This window comes from Pituophis catenifer, unplaced genomic scaffold, assembly GCF_029215685.1.
Source record: "Pituophis catenifer annectens isolate HBS135680 unplaced genomic scaffold, rPitCat1.0.hap2 SCAF_6, whole genome shotgun sequence".
Classification (NCBI taxonomy): domain Eukaryota; kingdom Metazoa; phylum Chordata; class Lepidosauria; order Squamata; family Colubridae; genus Pituophis; species Pituophis catenifer.
The window spans coordinates 21,483,696-21,507,642 of record NW_027256886.1 but is presented as its reverse complement, the minus strand read 5'-3'; the positions used below and the strand labels follow the sequence as shown (position 1 = coordinate 21,507,642).

The 23,947-nt window shown below is 34.9% G+C and overlaps 1 protein-coding gene across 4 annotated transcripts in view; it reads left to right on the top strand.

The window, feature by feature from the left end:
- The window catches only part of RSRC1 (arginine and serine rich coiled-coil 1), a 136,171-nt gene that overhangs the window by 51,585 nt on the left and 60,639 nt on the right, over window positions 1-23,947 (top strand). For all 4 annotated transcript variants that reach the window (XM_070945114.1, XM_070945113.1, XM_070945111.1 and 1 more), the window contains one exon: window positions 9,640-9,676. In XM_070945114.1, the coding sequence (XP_070801215.1) occupies window positions 9,640-9,676 (37 nt within the window). The remainder of the gene's footprint in view (window positions 1-9,639; window positions 9,677-23,947) is intronic.

The window sequence follows — 23,947 nt, the reverse complement described above, 5'->3', positions numbered from 1 at the left end:
GCCTCTGATGATCGCACTGCTCAGCTGGGATCGTCAGAGGCTTTTAAAAGCATTTTTTCTACAACCTCGTCGAGCGAAGAAGTTGTAGAAAAAATGCTTTTAAAAGTTAAAAAAAAAAAATTGGCAACTCTCAATCAGTCACGTTAACCCCCACTACCACCAAGCCATGCCCACAGAACCGTTAGTAACAAATTTTACATTTCACCACTGCTATAATACAAACATAGATACACACACACACACACACACACACACACACACACACACACACTGTTTGCCCCAAAATAAGACATCCCCTGATAATAAGCCCAATCAGGCTTTTGAGCGCATGGCAATAAGGCCAAGCGCTTATTTCAAGGTTCCTAGTTCATCCTACTCATGACCTTCTAGTCCACTGTGTCCCTATAAGCCCCTCCTGATGGTTGACAAAACTTTTGAAATAACACTGAGGGCAGCAGGAATTTGAAGAGTCTAGGAATTTTTATTTAATATTTAAGGAATTTGATTTCACTAAGTGTTTATCTGAATAACTGATTGAATTTTCAAGCAGTCAAAAATTCTTAGTTTCTAAGTAATCTAGACTTGCTAAAATACCTTACTAGTGCTCCAAGTGTGATGATTACACCAAGGACTAACAAGGAGAAAAGTAATGTAACTAATGTACGTCTTCCATAACATAGTAGTTCTTTCTAATATCTTTATTTCATGTGTTTTATAAATTATGTTGATATACATTAATATTGATATACAATAAGCAATAGGTTTTTTTTCTTAGTGACTACGTTTTTTTAAAAAAATTCTTGGTGATTGTCATGACTGTACTTTATTTAAAATTTTAGGAAAGATTTATTTCTTTAGGTATTTCATTGCTTTATGAGGTAGCTAGATAAAGTTTTCTAGATATATTTGTCTGATACATTTTTTAAAAATGCCTTGTTCATCCTTCTGTGCCAATTACTTTTAAAACAACAGGCTGAGGACCTGAAGGAATATAAGAAATGAATGGACACCAATGTGTCCAAATATCTTATTTTGCTTAAAAGGAAATGCTGGCAAATAAATGCTCAGAAAGGGATTTTTTTTTCCTAAGCCCTGTGGATTTTTTTGTTTCTGGCAAGTTTTTGTGCAGGTTAGAAATGAAAACCATTCATCTGGTGCCCCAAAGAACAGCCTTATTGAATGGAGTAACAGTGTAATGTACCATTGAAAGCAGGATTGAAAGTGATTATCTTGTTAACTCTTGACAGTTACCGCCAGCTTGAAATAGAACTGGCAGGATTGATTTGCAAATGAATTACAGCTTTTTCATTTTGTGCCAGGATCATCTTTTTATATTCTGATATGACAGATGCTGGGTTCCCTGCTTTTGTTTCTTTTCAGTTTTATACTTGCAAATAAAAAAACAAAAGATGATGACAGTAATTTTATTTGCATCTTTTTCTTTAGGAGTTTATTCTTTGTAGAGAAGTTTTTAATTTTATGTTTTTACTTACTGCTACTTTTAGAATGAAGTCTCGTTAATTTAACTACAATTTTTATATTTATAATATAAATGTAAATATACAAGGAAAATGGGGAAATGGAGAATAAATAAATCATTTCTCTGCCCTAAATAGTCAGTTTTGAATGAAGACCACTAATAATAGTGGGTGTGTACTATTTATGTCAGATAGTAACCAGACCAAATACCATGATTCCCAGCCCAGTCCTAATTTAACAGTAGGAAGGCTGTTGGTTATTTCTCACAGCTTTTTTGTTTATAGACATATTTATTTGACTATGAACATATATTGTGTTTTCTGAAGTAAAATGATTGCTAGTCACATATATTAATTCAGTGGTCCCCAACCTTTTTATCGCCGCGGCCCGCTGAGCGCGCGCAGGGGTGGGGGCACGGCCCAGGAGCTTTTGCGCACGGCCCATTGCGCACGGCCCAGGAGCTTTTGCGCACGGCCCAGGAGCTTTTGCGCACGGCCCAGGAGCCTTTGCGCTGCAGCGTTCATGTCCCCCGGCCGCTGCGCGGCCCGGTGCCAGGTACTCCACGGCCCGGCACCGGTCCGCGGACCGGGGGTTGGGGACCACTGTATTAATTCACATAATTCTGCCAGGAACTGTGATAAATAAGACTAGTAATTGTTTTTATACATAATTTCTTTCTATAATTTAAGTTTTATTAATATTATATAAAACCTTTGTTACATATTTACATTATATTGAGGATAAAACATTCTGTTTTTTAAAATGATCCTTTAAACTTGGTAGATTTAGCATTTTAACAATTTGATTCCAATAAATAATTTGACATTTTCTTATAATTAAGTGAACTTCAGAAACACTTTTTACAACATTGAAATTATTAGAAATAAAATAAAGAAATGAGAATTAAAAGAGTGCTTCCCAAGGCTTAGTGATATTCAAAGCAGTCTGATTGTAATAAACTTTTTTATTCACAAATCTCTACACTTACCACAGTACCATCAGATTGTCCAGAATTTGAGGTTTGGAGTTTGATACAGAAAATAATAATCCTTCCTTAAATAGTTAGGCTAATTGGTGGAAGCAATGTGTGAGGCCAAGAATTCTCTGCAGTTATATGTATGTATTGATAGATTGTGCCTTCATAATGGCCAATAACAGGGCTCAAGTCATTCACCTGGCACAACTACATATACCATATAGCTCCAGGGCAATAATGGAAGAAAAAAATTATACTAGCAGCCAGTGGTGAAATTCAAATTTTTTTACTACTGGTTCTGTGGGCGTGGCTTGGTGAGCTTGGCAGGGGAAGGATACTGCAAAATCTCCATTCTCACCCCACTCCAGGGTAAGATTACTGCAAAATCTCTATTCCCACCCCACCCTGGGATCAGCCAAAGGTGGTATTTGCCGGTACTCCAAACTACTCAAAATTTCTGCTATCGTTTCTCCAGAACCTGTCAGAATCTTCTGGATTTCACCCCTGCTAGCAGCTCCCTGGAATCCAACAAAATCCAGTAAAGCTGACTTTTCTCCCCGGCCTTATATTATTGTAATTTATTTGATGTAAACTGCCTAGGGTTGTTGAGAGTTTGGTGGCATACATGTTTAAAATGTTATAGTCGATCACATAGTCAACCAATTGTGTAGAACAGATTTGGCATTTTTTCCACTTGTCGAGTCCTGCCCAAGGATAGGCAGATGTTTCTTTTAATGGTGTTTAAGGTATAGTTGCAAGATGTAAGCTGTTCCAAGTAAAGCTGCCCTTTGCAGTTGTGATTTTGGGAGTGATGGTGATTTTGTCAATGCCGATGGTGTTCAAGTGGTGCTCCAGATATTTTGGCATTGCACCCAAGACACCTATTATTTCTGGTATTATCTTTGCTTTCTTTTGCCATACTTTTGCCATACTTTGTTTATTAATCTTAAAGCCTGCAAAATCAAAAGTGAATTATTAGCAAAATCTCTCAATTTAAAGATCTAATTTTTAATTTTTAGATGTTATCTTCATCTTAACTAATATCTCTATTTAAAACTTCAAGAAACAAAATAAACAAAAAAGGAACAAAGGGTAACCCCTTCTTGTCCTCTTTGAAATCTCACATGATTTACTCCAATCTCCATTGACCCTAACCCTAACCCATTTGAGCCTTTAAAGATGTGTATAGTGACTTGATTCCATGAAGAAAATTCTCACCAAAATCCATATTTTCAAGAATTTTAAGCACGGACCAGTTAAAATTGTCAAAAGCTTTGTCAGCATCTAAAAAAAATGTGGTTTGTTCGCCATTGTGTTGTAAATATTCTATTCAATATAGTTCTAACATTTTTAATTGTCTTTTATATAAAAATCCACATTGATCTTTATGAATAATTCTTGTAAAAACTTTTTAGCCTACCTGCCAAAATTAACGAAACCACTTTATAATCACTGTTTAATAAAGAAATTGGTCTATAATTTATAGTATAAGTTAGATCCTGTTTTCACTTTGGTGACAATGCAATATTGGTCTTTTCCCAAGATTCTGACATTGCATCTCCTTTTAAAATAGAACTCACCATTTTCTGAAGTGGTTGCAAAAGTAAATCTTTAAAACATTTATAATAAGAACCTGGTAGACCATCCGGTCCTGGTGCCTTGCCAGTCTTAATATTTTCATAGATTTTGATACTTCTGTATAGATACAGGGCTATTCATAATTTGTCACTAAGCAATGCAGTCATGTAACATTGTGCTTTACAACCGCATTGCTTAGTGAGGAAAATTCCAGTCCAAATTTCTGTTGTTAAGCAAGGATTATCTATATCTATATATATTTTTTTTTAAAAAAAATCCATTAAATTTACTTAGTTTCATTATATATTTGAGAAGAATCTTGAATTTTAGAGCATACTAAACCACACATGATCTGTTGGGTCATCGTTTCAGAGACATTTCCGTACTCATGCACTCCCAAGCACCATCCCCAATGGTAGCTTGTCACAGAAAAGTATACATATTCTAATGAGTTTCCCAATTAAGAATAGAAAATGAAAATAGAAATGATGAAATTAGTACAGAATTTATATGTTTCAGAAATGATATATAATGCAGCTTCCAAATATTTTACTATGAAAATTATTAGACGTAGCATCACTTGCTTGGGTCTAGAATAAGTGTACGTAGATGACACTGGCATCATCATCATTATCTAGATTATATTCCTGTCTCCTATTTGTTCCACAACAACCCTCTAGAAGTTGTCAGCAGCTAGAAAGAAATGGTGGTGTCTGTCTGTTTCCTTCCCCATATCTCTAAATAGATAAAATTGATATGAATATTGAAAATTGAACTTTCCTTCCATAGTTTTCAAGACTAAGACTAAGGCTGACAACAAACTTTCATAATAAATTCTCAAAACAAAAATTTTGCCGTATCCTTTACAGCCTGAGATCTTAGGGCAGTGATGGCGAACCTTTTCGGCACCGAGTGCTGAAATGGGAGTGTGCATGCTCCTCTGGCCCGCAACCCGGAAGAGGAGCTGCCCAGGGTTCCGGTTTTGGCATGCACATGCGCACTGGACAGCTAGACTTCCAGTTACTGGTGTGCATGCATGCACAACAATCAGCTGGTTGGTGCACATGCTCACACAGAAAAACGGAAGACTAGCTCTTCCAGTTTCTGGCACTGCCGCATGCACAAAGGCCAGTTGATTGTTGCGTGTGCATGCATGCCAGAAACCCAGAAGAGGAACAGGCGATGCAGTGCATGCAAGCGACATGGCTCCACGTGCCACTTCAGGCACGCATGCCATAGGTTAGTCATCATGGTCCTAGGGGATGTCCCTTCAGACTCTCTTGCTCTGCCCTCTATTTAGCTGTGGGCTGTACATTCTTTTAATCTGACTGTTTCCAAACCAGCATGTCTTTGGCCAATCTGTCAGCATACCATCGCACTATCTCCTAAGGTTTTCTCACATACACCTGTTGCCTCATCCCCGGTTGACTCAACAAACTCCTTCAGGAGACAAGGATCTGCAACCCTGCTGCACTCACCTCTGCTTCAACTCCCCCCTGCCCCCAAGGCAGCAGCTGCCTTGGCAAGGCACACCTCATCAGCAGGGGAAGAAGAAGACAGTGAAGGTCAGCTAGGAAATAGAAGTAGGTAGGTAGCAGACTGCAGGGTGGACAAAAGGGCAGAAAGAGAGAGGCAGGTGGAGAGAGTTGAAACACATGTAGTCATGAATGCGTGTGGGCTGCCAAGCCTCAAGAATTTGATCACGTGTCCATGGGAGCATTGCAACAGCCATAACTTCAGGGACCAGTCATAACTGCCATTCGTTCAACACTGTTGTAACTTTTAATGGTTGCTTAACAAATGCTAATTCACCAATTGCAGAAAAAAAAAATTTTTGTTCTTGAATAATGGTGATTATATTATTGACATAAGTTATTATGTATGATTCCAGTTTGGTAAATGGAGCCCTTTTTTCTTACAGTTATTATTAGCGAGTTGATTCTTTCACTCACTTGTATTTTAAATAAAATAATAAATTACTGCGGGGGGGAAGCCAGTCATTGGAATTTCAAATCTGGGTTGTAAGTATCTTTTTGGGGTCAGTTGTAACTTGGGATAATTGCTAAGTGATCGGTCATAAAGTAAGGACTACTTGTTTGACAAGATGTTACTCCATGATAAATCCCAGAGTTGAAAGAAAATTGCACTGAAAATCATGAATGCTATAAAGTAGTTCGATTTAGATATTTTTTTACATTTTTAATCCATCTTTATTACTTTTTATAAATAACTCAAGGTGACAAACAATACTTTTTCCTCTGCATAATCCCCACAGCAACAATCCTTTGAGGTGAGTTGGGCTGACACAGAATAACTGGTCCAAAGTCACTACTAGTTTCCTAATGTTTGCTTTATATACAGTATGTTCAGCTAGAGCACTTCCTGCTTCAGAACCTTCTGTTATTCCAATATTACTATCTGTGCTCCTTCAACTACAAATTGGATGAACAGACACTGACACTTTTTCAATATTATTACATTAAACCAAGTGGATTTTGATTGATAACCTAATATTCAACTAATGCAAAACATCAATCATGGCAAGTATATTAATTATTTAATATTGCAGTCTAATTCAGAAATCAATGTGCTGTATGAGGGAAAGAAAAACTCACTGTTCCCAGAAGACTTAAGACAGGGAATGATTTTTTTTAAAAAAAAAATCTTCTATACTCTCGTGTCTTAGTTCAATACAGATCTTTATTCATTTGCCAATAATATCTTTCCCGTTTCCACTTCAGGACCATTTTATCAGTTTTAAGATCTATAATTGAATTAAGTCTGCTTTCAGCACAGAGCAAAAACAGTTGTGCAAATATTGATGAAGTTGTGACAAGCACAGCATAGGAGACAGACCACTAAAGAGAACAAATTTGATACCATTAGCAAGAAGCTTTGTGTGTCAGTGACCTGGGTTCTGCTTCCTAGCAATTAAGTTCATTATGACCTTCAGCTCCAATATAAATAGAGGACTTCAGTTTTCTGTTAATAATGTATGATGTGGTATAGCAAATTTTGATTATTATTCTACATGTTTCATAAGACTAATTTTTTCTATGGAGGTTTTTTTAAAGAACAACAGTAACAGATGTTTGTAGCCCATTTTACATCTGAAAAATATGAATAAGATATATATGGAAATGATTGAAAATAGATTTTCAAAATGCATTCAATGATTTGAGCAATTAATATTTACAGATGCTGTATATAATTAGTATTATAATTGCTGTTAGTAATGGGAACATTGAAAATAGTCAGATGCAAGAATTTTGTTATGATACTTTACTGTAGCTATAAATCCCTGAATACTCTGTCAAAACCTAGTTGCTCATCATTTTACAAGCAAAGTAAAATAAATATTTCAATGCTATCTTTGGAAATTCTTCCTACTGTAATACAACTTTTATTTAGAAATTCTTCATTTTTATAGCTTTTACTCAGAATTGTCCTTTGACAGCATCCAAAACTTATTTACGTGATACATGGATAGACCAAATTATCACTCAGAGACAGAGATCCATTAAACCAGTTGAACATCTGGTAAGTCACTTTAGGTCAGTTATTGATTCAGTTAGTATGTTTATATTGGCCATATAATTCTCTAGATAGATAACAATAAAAATAAAAAGTACAATATTATAAACCACATGAAAAGAATTGCAGTGTAAGCATTTTAATATATTTTCACGTCTGTAGTTTTAAAACTGATCTAATGATTTTGAACATCAGAAATTTAATGATAACTTTCATAAAAAATTGGAAAAGATTATAAAAAGTGTCAGGAAAGTCTCTTGGGAGAGCTTTTTCCTTACTTTGACTGAGTTGATTCTTACACAGCTGATTGGTACTAATAGAAGAGATATTTGTAGCTCAAGGTTGAAATGAGGGGTCCTTGGTGCTCACTGAACTTGGTTGTTTTCTTGAGGATGTTTCATTACCCAACTAGATAACACCCTCAGTGCTAGGTTTAATATCACATACAAATATGAAAGGGGCAGAGTTTGCATTACAATATTACACTGTGTGTTTTATCACATTGTCCTCTTTCTTCCCTTCACCCCTGTAGATGGCTGTTAATGCCTACAGGCAGCTGGTTAGTAGGCTAATTTCTAATCCAGGAAAATAAGTCTCTAATTTATAGAATATTGTTTTGATTAAAAGTAGGATATGTTTTGCACGTAGTCTTTTTTTTTTTTTTTTTAATTTGATTTATATGCCACCCTTCTCCGGAGACTCAGGGCGGCTTACAATGTGTTAAGCAATAGCCTTCATACTTCTATATATTTATACAAAGTCATCTTATTGCCCCCATAATCTGGGTCCTCATTTTACCTACCTTAGAAAGGATGGAAGGCTGAGTCAACCTTGAGCCTGGTGAGATTTGAATTTGCAGTAATTGCAGGCAGCAGATGTAAGTGGATGTTAATTAGTCTGCTGAGCCACCAGAGCTCCTTTTATTATTAGCTCTTGTATTATTTCACAATTCCACAAAAACACATGTTGAAAAGGGGGAAAAAGTTCTTCACTTTTTTTGAACCAGCATTCTTTCCTGAACTAAGGTCGAACCAATATATAATTTCTGAATTTCCTTTATTTTGTAATACATCTTTAAGAAAGGCTTATATTAAACCAGTTTTAAAAAATAAGAAAAAGATTGGTTTATATCTATTTTCATTGTATGGAAAATAATTTTAAATTCTTAAAATTACTTAAATTCTAAAGTAATTTGGCGCCTGGCTTAATTGAATGGCTAAAATGTTTAATGCATGTGATGATAGAGAAATAAAAGCGCTGGTTTATCATGTTTATTTTTTATTGCCAAAAATACAAATGAATTTTTGCTTAAAATAAAAAGGAAGGATTCCTGGCAGTGTATGAGTTCTGTGTTATAAATTTATTCATGAACATTGTGATCCTGAAGTGAATGCTGTTTAGCAGGATGATTAGCAGGATGGTATAAAACAGTGGAGCAAGTTAGCTATAATTTATCAATGATTTAAGTTGGATCTACTGACACAAAACCTTCTTCCTTCTTAATAGAATTAATCAAAGAATATTGAACAAATTGACACAACTGAAATTTTTATTTTTGTTTGTTGTGTACTGTATATTGATTCTCCTAAACCCGCACCACTCTGAAGTTAGACAAATCAGCTGAATTTTTAAATCATGTGCTATTAGTCAACTTTGTTTAGATGTTAAGATCATACAGTTTTACATAGAAATAATGTTCTTATTCCTGGGATAATAAACAGTTGAATATATCGCAATTGAAGAATTTAAGCTTGGCACATAATTGAAAACATTTCTTTTTATAAATGGTATATACATTCTGGTTCTAATAAAGGGATTTAAAATTTACCAACTATCAGCAATCATATGCATTCACTTATTTTGTTATATATTTGTATTATGTTTTAGATTTTATGGTAAAGACATTTTGGATTTATACGAGAGGATGCATTTAAGTTTTATTCAATAATATAGCTTCAAACATTAAATCAAACTAAACAAAAGGACAGATCATTATAACTTTTGAAGTTCAAGATAAATAATTGTATACCAATGATTAATAATTGTTTATCATTTTTGTTCTTCTATTTCAGAGATGCTGGAAACATCAAAACTGGATTAGAACATCTGGTAAGTTCTAATTTTCTCTTGAATATTTGCATCATCTTTGATATCTGCATTCTAAATGAACAGTTCTGAATGAGCTTTGAATCGCTTGAATTGAGAAAATCAACTATTTCCCAGAGGGTCAGCTTATTGTTATTATGTGTGAAGCACTTACATTTTCATTTATCTTATGTTTCAAGGGATTTTAATTTTTTAATTTTTTTGATGTGGAGATGAAATAAAATGGGCTATAATCCTTGGATAGATGATTGCCTTAATTATAAACTAAAAGTTGTTCTTCATTGGGATTTTTTTGGGGCATATCTAGATATGAAAATAACAAACTCCTGTTTTGAAACACACATTCATATATTGCTTATACATTTCATTAATTTGATAGTTTTTAAATGTAATATGAGCTTTCTCAATATGGTATGAATTACTCATTTAAATGATACGTTGTTGTTAAATAAAAGTGTAGTTTTTAATGAAAACATTAAATGCTTAACAGTAAGCACAGTGCTGTCAGGTTCATAGATTTGTTCAATTAGAATCCAGATAACTTCACTCAGAGTTGCATTTATGAAACAAGCTAGGGAAGGCAAGTGGGTCAGTGTGGATGTTCTGGACACACAGTAGGGAAACAAGATCTGACTGTAATCTGAAGAATAGCATTTTCCTTTCCAGAATACCTGTGAGATAACTGGTTCACATAAAGTATGTATTGCATCCAACTTCTAGGTCTTTCTGAGATAAAAAAGCAAAAGTATTAGATATGTTTGCTGCCTTGAGTTGACCAAAATAAAAAACAGCAACAACAATAACAATTTGTGTCTTCAGACACACTTTCTTACCTCTGAACATACATATGCAATGCTCCTTGTAAGTATTAGGACTGTCTTAGACTTCCCAGTACCTTGGAGTATCACTCACAACTTTTTTTTAATGGGACTCCCTAAAGCTCTTATTAAAATAGTATAATTCTGAGCTTCCTGCTGTAGCAGTTTGAGTCTGTCAGTCAGCTCCATTCTCCAGAGACGCTGGCTAAATCAGCCTTAAGATTTCTTGATAATATCTCTGTTAGATTAGCTTCTAAGACTTTGGCCAATACATTGAATTTAGTATTGATTTGCACACATAACTGAGTGCTCAAAAGATATAGAAAATTTGATTTACTTTCTCTTGATGGAAACTTCTCAGGTAGATTTCTTCAGTCTACAGAAATAGTCAGTTGATCAGTAATATATCTGGGTATGCATGATTATTCATTTTTTTGCAGGTGGTTATGGATACAGTTAGTCCTTGACTTAAAACAGCAATAGGGACTAGAATTTCTATCACCAAGCAGTTTTCATAGCAATGGCAATCCCTGCAATCCCAGTTGCCATTGATAACTGAATACCATGGTTGTTAGGTGAGGCAACTTCCTGCTAGTTTCCTACAAGTCAGTGGAGAAGCTGGTAGGAAGTTGAATGTCCCAGGCTGGCAAGCATGTAAATAGCTGCTGTCAAATAAGCAGGGGAGCAGAGGAGAACTGAGGTGAGGGTTTGTGAGGAGGTGCACAATAGGAACCATATGAGGAGGGTATGTGAGGGTGCATGAGTGAAGTGGCATGGGTCGGAGAGTGAAGGTGCACTTCACATGGATTGGGGAGGATGCATAGGGATGCATGACTGACCGGCACAGTGTAAACACAGTGGGGCTGGAGGAAAATATGTAGATGGTGGTGACTTACTCAGCAATTTACAGTCTTCCTTATTAGCTTCCTCATTGATTTTCTGGGGAAGCCAGCAAGAAGGTTGCAAATAGCGATCATATGGCACTGGGCACTGAATTCAATCATAAGTGCAAACCAGTTGCCAAGCATCCAGTTTGTGATTACCTGCTCATGGGGGTGCTGGGACAAATAGAACTCTAAGAACTGATTGTAATCACCATTCATACAGTGCCATGATAACCTCAAATCGTCATAGATGAACAGTACACTACATGTACTGTTCTGTTTGTTCCCACCAATTTATTTCATTGCAACAATTCTTGCAATAATATCTTGCACTTACTTGGTGCTGTGGCAGCTACAGTTCATAAATTTGATTCATTTCTTTCTTGGATGGTTTCATTGCTTGTCATGGTAACAACAGTAGATCTGCTGTCTCAGTCTATTGCATCTGGAGATAGACACATACCTACTGATCACCTGAGGAGTTTGATAAAGATTTCTCTAATAGTTCAGGAGGTGCTTTATCCATCCAGAAAGCTGTTAACATTATGTTCATATTCTAAGAGGATTTTTTAAAAATAACTTCTTCCAAATTTTGAACCTGAGTATCTATTCTTTACTCTGGGGTCCTCTTATTCCTGCTGATTTGAAAAAAAAAAAAGTACTCTGATTGTCTTCCTTAAAGGTTTATTTGACAGCTATTTCTTCCTTTCATGTTTCTATTCAGGAACTTCTTTTTTCACATCTAGCTTTAAAAATATACTGTAGTGGCAAATTCATCCGTTCAGTTTTTTTCAAACAGACTCAGTTAACCTTTGGTATAGCTTCTCTGTGGTATTAATTTAATTCTTCTCTAGGCTGCTTCAACCTATTGGCTATTGGGTCTATAGCTACTCTCTATGAAGCTTGCATTTCTGGTTGCAATCATGACAGTTACTTGAAAAGATTATTTTTTATCTCACAAATAATTTATTTTAAAAAATCATCTTAGATTTGCTGAGAATACATTAATAGAATAAATTAATTAGACTATAATTCAGCCACAGTTAAATTGGGTGTGTTATGAGTCAAGACTTCATCAGTCTGTATTTGGAAATCTCACAATATTTTAACTCCTCATTTTCGACTACTGATTTTTCTCACCGATTTTTCATTATTGGCACATGATAATTTTTTTGCAAGCATTCCAGTGAATCATTTTGGTGATTGTGTTATGTTGTTGTTTATAATCATTTTGTGTAATAATCTCCTGTTGATTTATAATGTGAAATAAAGTATTCGTAGGAGCAGTATTGGAAGAATTCAAAGGTCCACCCAGAGCAAAGAAATCAAACTCTTGCCAGAAATAATTCAGACTGTAGAGGCACAGCATAAATAGGAAGCAGCAGCCTAGCTATTGAATTTTTTTCATTCACAAACCAGGCACCCTCTCATCTGCCTTTTGCTCAGAAAAAACAAAGTTCCCTAACTAAAAAAGTACAATAACTGAAACAAAGAATCGTTGAGCATGTAATACAACACAAAAACAACAGAATAAAGTTGCCAGCATTGAAGCTTGCTCCAAAGAAACAGCTAGCACAAGTATTAAAAGATGTCAATACTATAATATCAAATATAAGCTCACTGCAAGAAACAAACCAACTAGATAGCCCTCGATTTACAACCACAATTAAGCCGAGAATTTCTGTTACTCTGTTAAGTGAGTCTTTGCCCCATTTTATGACCTTTCTTGCCACAGTTGTTTCACCATTGACTTTGCTTGTCAGAAAGTTGTAAAAGATGATCATATGACCCTGCAACATTGCAACCATCATAAACACATGCCAGCTGTCAAGCACCTGTGTATTGTGTTTTTTTGGCTGTCCATAGATGTGTGGGAAGATGGGTCCACTGCTTTCATCCATTACTTTTTTTTTTTTAGCTTTCTTGGTTAGGTTGTTAAAAGGTTCTCTTGATTAGAATATCTAGCTTCTGTATTAGGTTGGTTCGACTTTTGTCTGCTGGAATGATGATGATGGTTTGATCCTTATTATGTTTTCAAGGGTTACTTTCTTCTGTGAGTTACAGGTAGTCTTTGATTTATGATCACAATTGAGACAGAATCTTGGTTGTTGAGCAAAGTGTCATTAAGCGAAATGCCCAGGTGACCACCACAATTCCAGATCTCCCAGTTGCAGTCATTAAGTGAGCACACAAGTGGGTTAAGCAATTTCTTGGGGTTGCCTCAGTGAGTGGGAGAGGCTCTGCAGCTTAGCACCCACTGATATGCAGAAAACTGTTATAAGCTAGGAAGCCCAGGCCTTTTTATCCCTCTATGCCCAAATGGCTCAGATTCTTTCCCTACCAAATGCCTGAATTTTGATCATGCAACCATTTGGGCATTGCTTCAGTTGTAACTTCAGGTAGGGGTCATAATACCCTTTGTTCAGCAGCATGGTAATTTCAAACAGTCACTGAATGAACTGTCATAATAAGTCAAAGATTGCCTGTAGTGCTGCTTCTGGGTTGTTGTTTTTCTGATCTGTGGTATGATTGTCTGGTTATGTATTATCTTTTACTTTATGATCAGCAGGAATGTTAGTGTTTGAACCTGTATGTCAATGTTGGAATGTCAATGTTGAACATGCACAATCTTATTTTTGTTAAAGATTGGAATGTTTCATCTCTTTAAACCTTACAGGAATGACCCACTTGTCCTTGTGGTCAAGGAAAGAATTCTGACCATTTTAAGTGTTGGGTTGCAGACTCTCATTAATAGCTTGTTAGCCCATCAGTGGTTTGTGGATAGTTACTGCCTTTCAGCAATGTAGATATTCTCCTTGTAATATGTCAATCAATAAACACCAATAGGGATTGCTAAAAGCTCTTCCTGAGTAGTATGTTTCATGTATTTTTCTCAGTAAAGTTATTTATAATCATTGCTAATTGAAGAATTAGGATTTTTTAGTTTATGTACTCATGACGGTCTTGCACTGCACTTCATATGTGACTGCAGATATGCTTAAGTAAAAAACAGAATGAGTTGTATAATTAGGACTTAGTTTTACAGATTTTATTTTTTATAAAGGAAATAATATATTTGTACCTTATTCTACACTCTTTTTTTCTTTCAATTTCAAGATTATCTTTTTTTATTTCAATGTATTTTTTTTTGTACCGATAAAAATAGTTGTGTCATGGATAGAGTTATGCTTCCTGAAATGTGTGGAAACTAAAGGTAGCTTCTGATAATTCCCTATGAGTCTGCTTTCAAAAAAGAAATAATATTTCTTTAAGGATATTTGACAGGAGAAGGAACATCACAGTTACATCTTAAAGATAACAAGTTTATTATTGTATAACAACAGCAAAAAGCCCAGTGGCTGGATTCTTCCTCTGCTTTTCAGATGTAGATTAGAATAGTCGTTGGGGAATACAGCTAAAAGTTAAGCCATGTTCCTAATAACCTAGTTTCTGCATCTGCAGTAATTGCTTGGCCCAATATTCATTATCTTTTCTCTTTCCTTTTGGGAGGAAAGTATGTGGCTGAGGCAGAGCTGGGGTTGCACTTGTTCCATTTGTGCCTTATGCTTCAGCTGAGATTCAGCTTCATTTATACATATTTCATCTGGATGTTTTGTCTGACAGGACAAATTATGCCTTGAAATTGCTGCTTTTGGCATACTTTGTAAAGTCCATTGCAATTGGGTGGTTATTAGTTTCAAATGAATATAAATAAATACTTTGGATGAAGAGTCATCATACTCAGATATATTAAATGTTACACTGAGTGAAGAAACAATTTGGGAAAAAATAACAAAGTGGTATCAGTGAAGATACAATGCAGTTTTGAATCCCAAATAGCGTAAAAATAACTCATGTTAGATACTATAATTGATTTGATATAGGCTAAATACACAGATAGTCCTTGACATACGATCACAATTGAGCCCAAAATTTCTGTTGCTAAATGAGACATTTGTTAAGAGTTTTGCCCCACTTTAGGACCTTTTTTGCTATAATTGTTAAGTGAATCATTGCAGCTGTTAAATTGGTAACATGGTTGTTAAGTGAATCTGACTTTCCTATTTTGACTTTGCTTGTCAAAAGGTGATCACCTGACCCTGGGACACTACAACCATCATAAATATGAGTCAGTTGCCATGCATCTGAATTTTGATCACATGACCATGGGCATGCTGCAATGGTTGTAGGTGTGAAAAACAGTCAGAGGTCATTTTTTTTCAGTGCATTGTAACTTTGAATGGTCACTAAATGAACTGTTGTAAGATGAGAATTACCTGTATAAATAGAAAATATACAGTCTTGTCTCTTTCCTTTTCTGCTCTGGAGCCATTCTGCTTTGCCAGACTGTAACTTACTATCCTATATTTAGATTTCTATGAAAACAATGAGATGTTTGTGGATTTCCATTTTCCTAAGGACATTCCACCACTTGACATGATCAGTTCAGTTGACTTTTCAATACATGTCATCCCTATAAAGTGGACCAGACTAAGAAACAGGCACTGTGTGGGTGTAAAGCTGTTTTTATTAGAATATAAATTTAATAGAACCTGGCAAGTTTGAATATGCTCCCTGTTCTCCTTCTTTAATCTTCAGGGGAGGGGAGGGGAGGAAAGGCATTTTCATATATCTTTTTGGATATGGACTCAAATCATATTTATCTGATTATTGCCTTAGTAATGAATCTTCCATCTGTCTCTCAAGGCCATCCTCTCTACCCTCTATGTCACTCACTGAACCACACACAGGCTTCTTTTGGCTCTCTCAATTATCCAGAAAGCATTAGCAATAATATCTCTTATTCCTTGACCTTTCTGACAACCAGCTTGAACATCTGGTATCTGTTTTTCCATATAGGATTCTAATTTACATTGGATAAGATCAAATATTATTTTGCTAGCTTGTAACTTAGGGATTTTGTATCCCTGTTTTTAAATATCCTTTAGTCAACTCATTTATCCTTCTCTATGCTGAACTTTCCCATGTTTTTATTTATGTTCCATTGTAATTTTGTCTTTGAAACTTCAGATTTTCTGTTCCTCTATTCCTCCAATATCAGCACCTTTTCTGAAGGCTTTAATGCTGCTGAATCATAAACACTAATGTTTATAAGTGATAACAAATTAATAATTTGCTAATTTATTAATGAAAATTAACTGATGCATATAATATAATGCAAATTATAAACTACATTTTAAATTCTGTGTGGAAAGATATTTTTGTACTTTTTGTTTCTCCTAAATATAATATGTATTTTGTGAATAAATATTATCTAAATAAATAGCATTCAAATGCCAATATATATTAGGTAGGTAGGTAGGTAGGTAGGCAGGCAGGCAAGCAGACAAACAAACAAACAAATAAACAATAAATAAATGAAAATAATTTACATTTGATACAATGGAAAAATAGATGGAAAAATGCCAAAAAGAATCACCAAAAGAATTAATAAAAATAAGCTTTACAGCAGTGAAAACAGATTATTATACACATTTTTAACCAAAATTGGCTTCCAAAGTGAATTAAAGCAGTCAACGTGTATCTAGGTAAAATATTCTAGAGATTTGGGAGTGTATATATTACTCTTATTCTGTCAATGATTGAGCATCAAATTCTGGTCTACAGAAGAGAGGCAGGCCGAAGGCTTAACTATGTTGTTGATACCAGAACAGATTAGAGCTTTTATTGAATTTACAGCACCTATTATTCAAAGATATTAGTTAAGATTCAGAATACAGGAAAATATTTTTAGTATAAGTATACATTTCCAAGTTCTTATTCTTATTTTGTTGTTGTTCCGGAACTAATACGTTATAAGAAAAAATAATATACTGCGTAAAGTGCAAATTTCTGTTAGTCACTGGCACAAAAAAAACGTATTTTATGTTGCAATGTATTGCACTCTGTAAGGTGCAAAAATGCAATTCTGTAACAAAAGTATTTGTTAGCAGTGGAGTACAATTGCCATCTGTGTTATTCATGTATAAAACGTGTATATAGAGGGAATTAAACATTTTCCTAATATTTAATTTAAACTAGATACTGTTCTGCATTACGCAGTTTCTAAATAAGTTGACGTATTTTCTTAAGACTTCCTAGACCTAAGCCTAGCCAAATAAAACATAAAAAACCTGAGGAGACCAAATTCTCTGAACAAAGATTATTAAATGCTGACTATTTTGGATGTGGTGACAGTTGTAACAGCAGCAGCAGCTGGAAAAATGTTCCATGCTTGCAGTATGTTAGCATTGATCCCATTTTGTAGCTCAAAGTTTCTTGTTACCAATTCAAGCAGGTAACTCTTGTCTTTCAGGAGATAAATGGGAGATATATTTGATTTTATGCATAGAGCCATGAAAGAACAGTTTTTACAGTACGTACTTTCTATTTTCTTTCTCAGGACGAATTTCTTCTATAATGTATTCTATTGACCATATGAATATGCTCTTTCCTTTAGCATTTGCATACATTTCAAATAGTTCCTGATTCACCTAGGTTGATGAAACCTTATACAGATAGCCCTCAATTTATGACAACCATTGGGACCCAAATTTTTGTTGTTAAGCATGGTGGTTTATTTATTTACAAAATTTATATAGCTGTCTACTCACTCACTATGCAGATTACAAACAACAAAAACATAGTATAGAAAAATAATAATAACCCCCCTCCCACCCACCCTAGCGACAACACACAGTCAAATAAGTCATTTGGTGGCCTCCATCCTGCTTTTTATTCCCCAGGTCCATTGGCAAAACCAAGTCTTCAGCCTTATAAAAGAGTGTCAAAGTGGGGGCCAGTCTAATTTCTAATATTTCAAAGAGAGGGAGTCACCACGGAGAAGACCCTTCTTCTAGGCCCCACCAGATGTACCTACTTAGGGGACAGGACCCGCAACATTCCTTGCCTTCCTGCTCTAGTGTGTTGGGTGGATGTGACCGTCAAGAAATGGACCCTCAGATAACCTGGTCCCAAGCCATGAATGGCTTTAAACGTGACAACCAGCACTTGAAATGGACCCAGAAGCAAATCAGCAACCAACACAGCTCCCACAGGAGCACATCTACACACAGTGTTGCTGAGTCATGCCTGATTTTACAACCTTGTTTGCTACAGTTGTTAAGTACATTGCTGAAGTTGTTAAGTGAACCCTGCTGTTAAGCGAATCTGGCTTCCACCATTGTCTTCGCTTGTTGGAAGCTTGCTGGGAAAGTTGCAATCATATGACCCCGGGATGTTGCAACTGCCTTAAATACCTGCCAATTGCCAATATGAACTTTTACTACGTTAAAATCATACTCAAATGTTGATCACATGACTGTAGGGATAGTGTGATAATCGGTTATAAGTCACTTTTTCCAATGCTTTTGTAACTTTGAACAGTTGCTAAACAAATGACTGTAAGTCAAGAATTACCTGTAAAAATATAACTTTATGATTGTTTGTTTTTGTGATACAATTGGTTAAAGAGTTTTAATGGACAGTGAGTAGCTAAACTTGCTGTCAGTCCCCTCGTTTCCTTTGAAGAATTTGAAAATGGTTATGTTTTAATTATGCAATTTAAAGTTCATTTCCAAGTGCAAAGGCCCAATTAAGGTCATACCACAGATATGATTTGATGACCTTACTGCAGAAGCATTGTCAGTAAACTTTAATTGGCAGTTAGTGTGAGCTTCATCTACCATAATTGATATAACAAGTTATTCAATTTATATGGCTATCCATCTCAAACAAGAGATTCTAGGAAGCTAGCAACAATTAATAATTTTAAAGAAACAGCAAAACAAATTGACCTCTAAATGAATAGAGAATTCCCAGCCAAGGTAAAACGACCATCAATACAGATATAACACAAATATTTCAATAGAACTAATTCTCAGGATCAAATGTACACTCAAACCTTCAAACCCAGAAACGTAGCCATGTATTCAGGATCTTCAAAAAGCCAGCAGGCTTGGAGGCAGGCTGATCTCACCGGGTGTGAAGTGCAGTGTGGACTTCCTTTTCATTGTTTTCGGAATTAAAGGTCACTCTATATTATCAAACTACCTCATTGATAACATAGTTTTGACACATCACTTTCATCATCAGTGTCCATGTTTGCATTTTCTGACTGACATTTTCAGTGAAAGCTTCGTCGATAGTACTTCATTCACAATATAGAGAGAAAAATCCTTTCTGTCTAATTGCTAACTTATTTTACTGCACCATTTATTTCATTCTATCAAAATCATCAGTGCTTATTGTTATGTATCATGGAAATATATTTTAACATAATAAATTTATTTATTATGAGGCAGGTTTTCAGTCCTAATTTTAAAATACTTTATTTCTAATTTTATTTACCAGGAAGTTTTATATAATATTTTTCAATATATAATTACTAAAGATGTTATCATAATATAGGAAAATTAACTAGAAACATGTTTTAATAGAGAATGAAAATCTAAATTTTGTTTAAAATTACATTTCTATTTGTATTAGATAAATGTATTTAAAACAAGATGTTGAAATGTGAAAAAGATTGATTTCTTTAATGTTTCTATTTTAAAATAAAACTTTTACTTTTTTTTTCTATAAATAATACATAGTTTCCAAGCATCAGCTTATCTTTTTTTTTTCTAACAATATTTAGATTAGCAGTACCAAGAATAAGTATATTTTTATTTTTCAGGGCTACTTTTGTTTCATAAATTAGACTGGTATTATTTTACAATTTGCTCACATACATAGATGTTTATAGCACAGATTGTCAGAACGATCAGATGAAGTAAATAAAACTATAAAATACAAAGATGGTTATTTTCTTTGGCATCTACATAAAAAACCCTGTACTTGTGGATGTTGTTTCCAATTGTGCCAGTGGTTTGTACGCAATTTCAGTAATTTGATCATAGCTGATGAAAAGCTGACAAGATTTCCACAGTGCCCCATTAGATGAAAGCAGCATGAAACCACAGGTTAATCTGCAAACAGATTTTCATGCTTATTACTCTAATGATTCTATCACATTTGATGTAGCAGGCTGCAAGGCGTCTCTCAGCAGCAACAGTGTGCTCCATTTTGATCTCTCTACTCATTAAATGATGTAGTAATTTGACTGACCTCTGACCAGGTGCATAGCTATTCATAATTGCATGTCATTCTGATGGGGAAATTACTTGAGAGAAACCAAAGTATTCATCCTGCTTTCCTAGTCAAAAAAACTAACAAAAGAAATATTGCATTAATTTTCAAATGATGATATTACATTTAGTGCCTAGGCCCCATATATCAAAATCTGAAAACTGCTCAGTTACTATATGCGCTTAATCTTAATGGTATCTGTGGATGTCAAGGGCATGGAGGAAATTAAATCGGAAAGTGCAGATAGACCTAAGAAGACATTATCTCTTTATGATTGCAGTTTTGATAGGTATTTCAGTGAATTTCATTTTCGCAGAATGGTAGAAGATGAGTTAGCCACCAGATTTTCTCATTTTTCTTCTCCATGATTTATGTGAGTTGAGTATAAAACTTTTTATGGGAGTGCAGTTACTGAAGATGAGAGGTAAATTAATGCACTGGGTTTCCATCTCGGTTTCATGCACAATTGTCAGAGCTGTACATACGTAATGGATCCCCATCATTATTCAGGGTTGTTTACATTCAAAATATGTAATGAAATCTGTTCAGAATAATGAGGGAAATAAAAGTTTAGAAAATTGTAAAGGTCATGAAGTTTGAGAAATGATGCAATGCTCCCAAAATAACATTTAGGCAATATAAATTACAATATTATGCACCAACCCTGCCTTATAGAGACATGAAGATAAAGTGCTTTCAACTAGTGAAATGCTGTTAGCGCTCTCTGAAGTATGAGAATGTGTAAAATGTTGCTGATTTCATATTCTGTGTGTGCATGTGTGTGTGCATATGTGTGTAGACATTTTATGGAGGACAATAAATGATTTTACTAACAGAATTTAATTATTTTTTCTAAGTATGTATTTTCTTCCATAAACATTTCAATAGAAGTTTGATTAAATACTAGCTTGATTGCTGGAGGATTTTTTGTTTTTATTTTTGTTTTGAAAGGCATTTTCAACCAATACAACTAAATAATAACACTTTTTTTTACACTTGGAAGTTTATGATATAGATTGAGGTTTTAAGAACTGTCTCAAATGCAAACATTACACATGTAGACATACACATATTTTTATTCTTTTATTAACTCAAATGAAAATATGGCAATCACCAAATAAATCTATTAGCAGTTCTTGAATAGCTCCGTCGTGCTTCCATGACAGTCTGTGTCATTTGCATCACCACCACTATCACACAACTATCACACAAATAATATAGATGAATGAATATTACATAATTTATACTACTAGCTTCAATTTAAATCATTTGTACTATGCAAATGTCATGAAATTCCACAACATCATGATAGACTTCATTATAAATGAAATGAATGAGTTTGGTTTATGCTCATTTGAAACAAATCTAGAATGAAAACTGTGATTAAGAATCCTTAAATTCTAGATTGAAAGATGTTGCTAGAATGATGAAGATTTTACTTAATCAGAATCAATTGTGAAAAATCACAACTTTTTCCTCCAACAGGTAAGAAATGCCCTTGAAATGGCTTTCGAAGGATTTTAAAAATCTGAATACTGCACAAATTGGGCCAATTTGAATTAACACTCTAAACTTCATAAACTCTGTATAAGTCAACAAATAGTATTGGCTGCAGATGGTTCTTTCTTTAGTGTTTTTCCTCTTAACTGATGTTGCTTTTTTTAAGCAGAAATATTAACTTACTTTAACCAAAGTTTATTGTTCTATAAGAATGAAACTATTAAACCATTTCATACACGAATGTAAATTGCCATGCATTTTGTTCAATGATTTTTGTAGATAGTCCTCAACTTATGACCATAATGAAGCCTGCTCATTATAGTCATAAGTCATTGCAAATAGAATAGAATAGAATAGAATAGAATAGAATAGAATAGAATAGAATAGAATAGAATAGAATAGAATAGAATAGAATAGAATAGAATAACAGAATTGGAAGGACCTTGGAGGTCTTCTAGTCCAATCTCCTGCTTAGGAAGAAAACCCTACCCCACTTCAGACAAATGGTTATCCAACATCTTAAAAACTTCCAGAACTTCTGGAGACAAGGTAATTGTTCTAACAGTCAGGAAATTTCTCCTTAATTCTAAGTTGCTTCTCTTGTTGATTAGTTTCCACCCATTGCTTCTTGTCCTGCCCTCAGATGCTTTGGAAAATAGCTTGACTCCCTCTTCTTTGTGGCAGCCCCTGAGATATTGGAATGTCTCCCCTAGTCCTTCTTTTCATTAAACTAGACATACCAGTTCCTGCAACCATTCTTCATAGGTTTTAGCCTCCAGTCCCCTAATCATCTTTGTTGCACTTCTCTGCTCTCTTTCTAGAGTCTCCGCATCTTTTTTGCATCGTGACGACCAAAATTGAATGCAGTATTCCTAGTGTGGTTTTACCAAGGCATTATAAAGTGGTATTAACACTTCACATGATCTTGATTCTGTCCCTCTGTTTATGTAGCCTAGAACTGAGTTGGCTTTTTTGGCAGCTGCTGCACACTGCTGGCTCATGTTTAAATGGTTGTTCACTAGGACTCCAAGATCCCTCTCATACTTACTACTATTGAGCAAGGACTGTACCTGTACATTTTGTTTTTCTTGCCTAAATGTAGAACCTTATTTTTTTCACCATTGAATTTCATTTTGTTAGATAGTGCCCAATGTTCAAGTCTGTCAAGATCCTTCTGTATCTTCTGGAGTGTTGGCTATTCCTGTCAGCTTGGTGTCATCTGCAAATTTGATGACTTACCCATCTATCCACTCGTCCAAGTCTTTAATGAAGATGTTGAAGAGTACTGGGCCTAAAACAGAGCCTTGGGGTACTCCACTGCATACTTCCCTCCATGTAGATGCAGTTCCATTGAGGACTATACGTTGAGTGCGGTTGGTCAGCCAGTTACGAATCCATATGGTGGTGATGCTGTCTAACTCACATTTTTCTACTTTATCTAGTAGTAGATTATGGTCTACTTTATCAAATGCCTTACTGAAGTCCAAGTAAATTATATCAACAGTATTCCTTGGTCCACTAATTTTGTCACTTTGTTAAAGAATGCAATAAGATTAGTCTGGCATGATCTGTTTTTGACAAACCCATGTTGGCTTTTGGTTATTACTTTGTTTGCTTCTAGGTGTTTGCCGATTTGTTGCTTGATTATCTTTTCCAGAATCTTCCCTGGTATTGAGGTTAGGCTGATAGGTCTGTAGTTTCTTGGATCTATTTTTTTTTTTTTTTTTTGAAGATGGGAACTGCATCAGCTCTTTTCCAGTCCTTTGGCAGTTCCCCAGTGCTCCAGGATCTTTGAAAGTTATAGTTCAGTGGTTCTGAAGGTCTCATCTGCCAGGTCCTTCAGAACCTTGGGGTGTAATCCATCTGGTCCTGGTGATTTGAACTCGTCTAGGATGGACAGGTACTCACCTACCATTTTCTTCCTTATTTTAACTTGTGTTCCT